Here is an 8,127-nt window from a genome sequence, read left to right on the forward strand (position 1 = left end):
TTCAAGAAAACACCACAATTTATAAATGTGTGTATATGTTAGAGATATCCAGTGAACGCTTGCTGAGAGCAAGTGAGCATACATTTCAATGTGTTTCCCATTGACATTCACGTTCCCTTGCTCTCGGAAAGCGCCCACCGGTGCACAGTGTTCGGAAACAAACAGTACCTTATCATAAGGTACCGTAAATGTACACAAACACTAAAAAAAAATATAAAGTTTATGTACGCGTACATAAACATTAAAAATCCATTTTAGTGTTTATGTAAGTGTACCCAACGAGATTCGAAAAGTTCGTCAAACACACATGTTTGGTACGCAACCTCCATCGTAATGTAACAACCACGTACCCAACCGAAAAGGTTGCGTACATCAGCGCGTACATTAAAAAACCACGTAGAGTACATCATAATGTACCTTTAGAAAGAAAGTGTTGCTAGGGTACACTTACATTTGTTTGGTTAATAAGGTATTAAAAATATTAAGTTTAATTTTTGTGGAATATATACAAATGAAATACAAGTAAATATAAATGAATATGTATCTTCAACTAATTAGGACTATAAATATCATTATTTAAATGTCATAAATACATATGCAAGAAGTTAGTAATGCCTAAACAAAACGCTCTCATCGAATATCTAAAATCTTGACAATTTACAAAAGGGTTGCTATAGGGCTGTAGGTTATGGAGGTGTTTTTTATTATTAAAAATCGTATCATTTGTATTGTGAAAACAGGTGGTTCATTTTCAATATTTTAGCAAAGTCAAGAAAGCATCGAAGATCAGTTTCAAGTAAGTTGTTTTCAGTATCAACATCATCTTACAAAAAGAAATGCTACACCACCACAATAAGAATTACTTTTTGCTTTTTTGTGTTTTTCGAAATTATGAATTGCCGTTGAGGTACCCAAGGACTGGTACCTAGCTGTGAAGACAACATCCGTTCTTTGGGTCTGCTATATTTTTAAAGTTTGTTTACAGGTAGAATTATCGGAGTTTTTGGTTTTAATAAGTTAGAAAGTCAGAATTAGGTGGAAATATTATTCCTCGCACAACAAAACCATAAAGTACCTATGCCTTCTTTTTGACATCATAAAAATTATGAGTTAAAAACCACAATATTGGTTTTTACTTTTCTTGTGTATTGTAATAAATTATAACCATTCAGGTACCACATGAATGATCTAGTTTGTGAGTTTGTTACACTCGTAGTCTTATTGTATAATTTACGGAAAATTTCGCGAAAACCCTTTGGAATAGTTGCAGATAGCGTAATTTTTTAACAAAATTCATTTTTTGCAAACTATATATGCAAAGAACCCCCGCAAATGCTATTTAGTTCATTTTTAAACGTTGAGTGAAAATAATAATAAAAATGCCAAGACCAAAAAATATTGTTCTTCGTGATATGTTCAGTACAAACGAATCAAATCAAACAGTCTGTAATTTACAAAATTGTGTCAACAATGTTTTAAATTGGCATTCCGCAAATTTAGAGCGACATTTGAAAATTGTGCATCCCGATTTGTATGCAAACTATATTGATCAAAAACGGGGAAACGTAAAAGAAAAAAGAGTCATCAAAGTATTATTAAAAAAAGTGTGAACCCAAAAAACATTGAAACAGCATTGGTGGAACTTTTTACAAAAAATGGACGTCCTTTACATATGGCCGAAGATAAAGTCTTCAAAGTTATTATTAGTCCGGTCAAAATAGACATGCGTATAAGGGGGAAATAGCAAAAATTCCCACAAAGCTGAATTTTGGTGGAGAGCTAGGGTTAGCCATTAGAAACAACGTCCTAAAAGTCCCCATCGATCCCATGTGTGCAAAACAAGTTATTCGGGGTCAAAGGTCATTTTTGGAGGCATTTTTCAGTTTTTCTAATTTTTCTCAAAAACGGTAAGACTTAGCAAAATCCGGATAAAGTAAATGTTGTAGATTTAATAATTGTCTACAAGAGTAGTCTGTATGATTCTTTAAAAATACTTACCATTTTCGAGATATCGCGATCTAAAGGTCAAATAACAAAATAGCCGCGTAAGTACATTATGAGGCGAACCGGTTAAAGTAACGACACTATGTGTTAGATACTTCCGTAAGCTTTCAAACGATATCCACTTTGCAGTATTCGGTTCAGTAGAACCGGGTCTAACCCGGTTTTTAAAATTGGCCTTTCGGGTCGAATAACCGGCGAACCGGATCCGCAACCGTTGACAATTATACATTTCCGTAATCAGCGCAACAAACCCTACCTTCGGACAAAACTTGAAAAAAATTGGAGAGTTTTCGTTGGGGTCGTTCCCGTTGGGCTTTCGATTATACATGTGGGTTAAATGGGCTATTTTTGCATAAAATGACTCTAACATTGAAAGACTCTACTAAACACGCTCCGATTTTGTTGGAATTTTTTTTAGAAGATAGCTATAATTTCGCTCTTCAAGAAAAAATATATTTTTTTGGGGGACAGACCCGATTACTTCGCTTATTTTAGCCGGTTCGTCTGAATATGTGCATATTTCTCTTATAAGTGCATAAAAATCATGTGTTTTTTAGAACAGCTATATCTCAAGAATGGTTCCTTCTAGGAAAAAATTATAAAGGTCAAACTTGTAGATAATTTTTCTGTCTACAATATTTACTTTAGTCACTTTTTGATTAGATAAACCGTTATCAAAAAATAAATCCGAAAACCTAAAAACCCTTAAAATTTGAACTTTGACCCCGAATAATTTTTTCTGCACACATGGGATCAATGGGGACTTTTAGGACGTTGCTTCTAATGGCAAACTCTAGCTCTCCACCAAAATTCAGCTCTGTGGGAATTTTTGCTATTTCAATGTCTATTTTGACCGGACTATTATAGAACCTGTTTTAAGTGTACTCGGGATAACTGTAAATGAACATAACGTAATGGAACGAATTATCGCTTTCTCAAAAAATATTAAAACGGAAATCTCAAACGATCTTAAAGGGATATTATTTTCCCTTAAGATGGATGTCGCAACAAGGCTGGACTTAAGTATGCTGGGTACTAATGTTCAGTACATTAAACATGGTAAAATCGTTGTTAAAACGTTGGCTATAAAGGAGCTTAGATCAAGTCACTTCTGAATATTTAAAAACAGTTATACTGGATGTTCTAAAGCAATATGATGTTGATATACGTAATATTTTAACTATTACAACCGACAACGGATCAAATATGCTCAAAACTGTACGAATTCTGAACTGTGAAATGCAATTGTCGATAAATAATGATGCCGTGGATTTCGAAGAAGATGATATCGATTGCCGAATAGCTATTGACACAATTTAATCAATTGATTTTAACATCTCATCGAACACAATTACTAGCATTCGTTGTGGTGCTCACACTCTCCAACTGTGTGTAAACGATTTTCTGAAACAGTCGGCAGTAAAAGACAATGTCGATAAGATACGATTCGTGGTAAAAAAACTTAGAAGTAAAACGATTTTAAATTTTCTAAGAAGTGAACTCTACAAAAAAACCTATCATTGATTGTGCAACACGTTGGAATTCAACATATAAAATGATTGAAAGATGCCTGGAAATGAAGGAAATTATAAATACACTAAGCAAGGATTATCCTGATTTATTTCTTGAATCTGAAGAATGGTCTTTCGCAACTGAATTCTTGGGACTATTTAAACCTATTTACAATGCTACCATTAAGTTACAAAGCGAACAGTTGTGCTATAGTGAACTATACATTATTGTTATGGATATAACATTTCAAATTGACGCTTTACCGGATAGCAACATGAAAACCCTTCTCAAGGAGTCCTTGAAGATAAGAAAGGATAAACTTTTAGAAAATGAACTGTTTAACGCAGCTGTGTTCTTGGATCCACGAATCAAAGTATGCTTAACCTGCGAACAAAAACAAAGGGCGAAGAACTACATACTATCGTTATATAAACGCATGAACTCAACAGAAGGTAAGTTTGCTTAAGTAAACCAGAACAATGCCTATTTATTTATATCATTCATCTTTTATGTTTCAGAACACAATACAAGTCACCCAATATTAGAGGAAGCTCCATCACCGAGTAGACCAGATGCAGCCAAATCTTTTTCCGATTATCTGCAAATTATAGATCCTACCACAGAAATTCCGAGTTCATCTAATTTACACAATTTAGAAGCTGATTTTGCCAATTATGAGCGGCAATCAAGATTGCCACTAAATGAAAATATAATAGCGTTTTGGAACTCTCAGAAAACCATCATCAGTGAAATTGCTAATATTGTACAGGCAATACCGTCAACCCAAGTAAGCGAGGAACGCTTATTTTCTGCTATGAAGTACATATTATCTGATCAGCGCAACCGCATGTCAACAACAAATCTTGAACATATATTAATGGTAAAAGTTAATGGGGATTTCAATTATGAAAGTTGAGCTTTCTCCTGTTAAATTCTATTTTCTTTAGTATGTTAATATTTTTTATATTCGTTAATTTTTTATAAAATAAATAAATGTTTTCATATTTACTGGTTAAATATAAATATAGTTACTTTTGTATTTTATTTATACGATATTCACTCTTATTTTTATGGTTGCATTTTTCCTCATGCCATTCATATTTTATATTTCTTTATAAACATCACTCAGGTGTACGCAACCTCTTTAAAAACATCACCCAGGTGTACGCAACCTCTATTTATTTTTTAGGGTACATAATGATGTACGCTACGTGGTTTTTTAATGTACACGCAACATTTATAACGTACGTACCCAACCATTTCGGTTGGGTACGTGGTTGTCACTTTACAATGGTGGTTGCGTACCAAACATGTACGCTACGATTATCGTTGGGTACATATACACAAACGCTAAAATTTTTTTTAAAGTTTGTGTACATGTACGGTACCTTAACGTAGTGTAACTTTTCATGCTAGGTACGGTACAAAACGTTATTGTACGGTACCTTAATGTAAGTTTTCGAACGCTGCCGGTGCATGTGTTTGTTTTTTGTGGCTTTTGGGTTTGTATTTGTTTGCACCCAAACATATAAGTTGTTTGCACCCAAACATATTATTTGTTTGCACCCAAACATATATTTGTTTGCAGGACCCAAACATATGTCATGTTTGGAACTGCTTGCAAACAAATATATGTTTGCTGCAAAATATGTTTGGGACATATGTTAGAGAGGCCTTTTTTTTGTGTGTACACACTTTATATATAACCTCGATAGCCTAAAGGCTGGTATTCAAACAAAAGTAATAGATATTGTTAGTTTTCAGTGTTCTATTTGTTGTTCTGAAAATTCAGAAAGTAGAACGAAGAACAGGTTATCAGTTTCACAAAAGAATGTTTATAAAAATCAACCGTCAGATGTCAATAATTTAAGTATCTTTATTAATTTATCTTAATATAGCTTACTTATCTCTAATTTGACGAAAACTCTAAAAAGCCTGTTGTTGGCAGTGGTATTTGTAGTATTGTGAAAATCTTATTAATATACATAGAATTCTTAAAAACTAGTACTAGTTTCATTGGGAACGGAGATACATTCAACCTTAGTAGCACGATACATTATTGAAATCTGGGAAATGCTATGGTATTGGACAAAAGCAGCGGCTACAACCAAAACATGGAATATTTGATGAGATTGGAACTGTGGGGGTAACAAAAAACCGACAAATTATATACAATTTAAAAATAAATACCTATTGGAATATATTTTAACTTACCCACAAATCACATTTACCAGGAAACCAACGCTCTGGTATACGAAAGGCATACAACAATGCTCCTGATATGTAAAAAATGCCTATTTTAGATGAAGTAATAATTTAATTAGAATATTTCATGGAGTATGTATTTGTAAAATTTATTTTTTACCCATTAACAAAAACCAGCCCAAACTAGACTTGCTGATTTGTGCGGAAAATCCTTCCATTACGCCGTAATGTACTAGTGGTATTATACCGGACACACCAAAACATAGAAATACCCCAGCACGCAGTGGACGGAATTTTGGTTCAGAAAACTTATCCCACAGGGATACAATTATTGCTGCACATCCCAGGACACAGACAATTGAAAGATAAATTATTTTTAGATGATTGTGACAATAGAAACCGTAGTATAGCCAGGGTACAAATGAACCCATAATGAGTAGAGCAATACCGCAATAATCTAATCTGTAGATAGAGAAAGAGAGAGAGAAAGAGAGACAATGTAATTGGACTTTGCCTATTGTGTAAAAGCAATTCGTAACTGGCCAAAATTTGTATCATCGAAAAGGAAATTTAAAAATATTTCCGGCCACATTATTTGCATTTCACAATTTTGAAAACATACTTCGAGAATAGTTTTCCAATTTCAATCGAATGGCATGTGAGCGTGTGGTAAGTAAATGAAAAGCCCAAACAAATAATCGCACCCACAAAAAATGCCCCAAAAATCAGCTTTTCTTTAAATTCTACATCGACCGAGGGTTGGGAAAAGAAGTAACATGCCACACAAATGAAAGCCACAAAACCCAAGAGATGGGTCCAAATGTTACCGGTTTCGGTGTGCAAGCGGAATATTGATTTGAAGCAAACTCTAAACGAGGGCAATGGTGGACGATGCCAGTATAGTAAAAATTCATTATCCTGTAACCACCTGGGAAGTTCATTGTAATGGCAGACATTCCAACCAACATGGCACAGCTGAAAGTAGATGGAAACACGAACAAATAAAACAAACTTAATTTTTTTTATAAAAGTGCCAAAAATTACCTTGTTCACAAACTCTTCACTTTGCTCCGCCGCACTGTAAGCCAATGCTTCCAAATCTTTTTCATTCGTCAGCTAGAAAGACAGGCAATTAAAATCATGACGTATGATAATTATTGTAATTTAATAAAACACCCACCTTGTTTTCAGCATTTTCCTTTGAAATTTCATAATTTTTCCCTTCAACGCTTGTTGCTTCCACATTGTCAACAATTATATCGTGGGAACTCATGATTTTGTCACGATTCCAAATTCTTTTGTTTTGTTTAAAATGCTGTTGCTGTTCTCTAATCTCTAACCATTTCTTATCACCCACCACAAACTGAGCAGACGATACCTCACAGTTTGATTAGAGCAATAGACGAGATAACAGCAATGTACGAATTTGAGTAGAAGTTTTTTGTTCAAAAGAGAATTTTGATATAAAGCAAATTTTAGATTGTTATTTTATTTATATTGCCCAATAAATGGGAACATACGAAATGTATACCATGGACCATTAGTATAGGTTAACTTCAGTTAAAACGTTTCGTACTGAACTATGCTAAGCACTTTGACAACTTATAACTTTATTACTCTTTTGAATTAAATTTTAAATATAATTAAAAATTCTAAGAAATCCAATGATATTAAACTCAGTTGGTGGATTGTTGGTGTTTAATTTTGTAATGGCATACCAAATGATTTCCGTTCTAAATAAGCTAATGGCAGGTAATGTATCACTTGACTGATTTGTTTAAGAAATAAAAAATAGTACCCCCTGATTTTCAGTAGTTTCAAGGTTTTAGCCTCATTATCTTACCAATAGAAAATGATACCTATTTAACGTATTTTAAAAGTTTTACAGTGGAGTCTCTTTGATTTAGTACTCGTATTTCGGATAATATCTGCTATCCCACTTTTAAAAGCTTTAAAGGTGAGAGTATTGTCATACAAAATTATATAAAAATTATGAGAGATTATTTAGTAAAAATTTTCGCAACGATGTTTCTACACTGAATGAAATTTTTCATTGATTTTAAACCAACGTAAGACTTCATTGTATTAATGAAGAAGTTTTATTGAGTTTCATCAAATAACTTTTACTATTGTTTCATAGTATGTATAAATGTGAAATTTTCATAGCAATAATAGAATTGAAACTTCTTACTACTTTAATAGAGAAGTATCATTGCATAATTGAAGAAATTTCATTGGAATAATGAAGAAACTTACTTACTTAGCTGGCCCATTACAGAACATTTGTTCCATAGGCCGAACTAAGGAAAGATCTCCATTTCTCTCTATTTGTTGCTTCGCACTCTGGAATACCGCGCCTTTTCATCTCGTCATTCACTTGTTTGCGCCATCTATTCCTTGGCCTGC

General features: G+C 33.4%; 2 protein-coding genes across 2 annotated transcripts; one reads left to right on the forward strand and one right to left on the reverse strand.

Moving 5' to 3' along the window:
- The first annotated feature begins 3,466 nt into the window (after positions 1 to 3,466).
- On the forward strand, positions 3,467 to 5,429 carry LOC141390165 (uncharacterized). Its single transcript, XM_073962857.1, has 3 exons — positions 3,467 to 3,968; positions 4,035 to 4,279; positions 5,415 to 5,429. Exons 1-3 carry the CDS (start codon positions 3,560 to 3,562, stop codon positions 5,427 to 5,429), a joined length of 669 nt encoding a protein of 222 aa, XP_073818958.1. The 5' UTR covers positions 3,467 to 3,559.
- Positions 5,370 to 7,186, reverse strand: LOC141388959 (adiponectin receptor protein-like). Its single transcript, XM_073959787.1, has 6 exons — positions 6,902 to 7,186; positions 6,766 to 6,837; positions 6,344 to 6,696; positions 5,882 to 6,183; positions 5,731 to 5,810; positions 5,370 to 5,654 (listed from the first exon to the last, which is right to left on the reverse strand). The coding sequence occupies exons 1-6, from the start codon at positions 6,992 to 6,994 to the stop codon at positions 5,511 to 5,513; spliced, it is 1,044 nt and encodes a 347-aa protein (XP_073815888.1). The 5' UTR covers positions 6,995 to 7,186; the 3' UTR covers positions 5,370 to 5,510.
- Positions 7,187 to 8,127: the final 941 nt, after the last annotated feature.

This window comes from Musca autumnalis, unplaced genomic scaffold, assembly GCF_047663935.1.
Source record: "Musca autumnalis isolate F117 unplaced genomic scaffold, ASM4766393v1 scaffold_1, whole genome shotgun sequence".
Taxonomy (NCBI): domain Eukaryota; kingdom Metazoa; phylum Arthropoda; class Insecta; order Diptera; family Muscidae; genus Musca; species Musca autumnalis.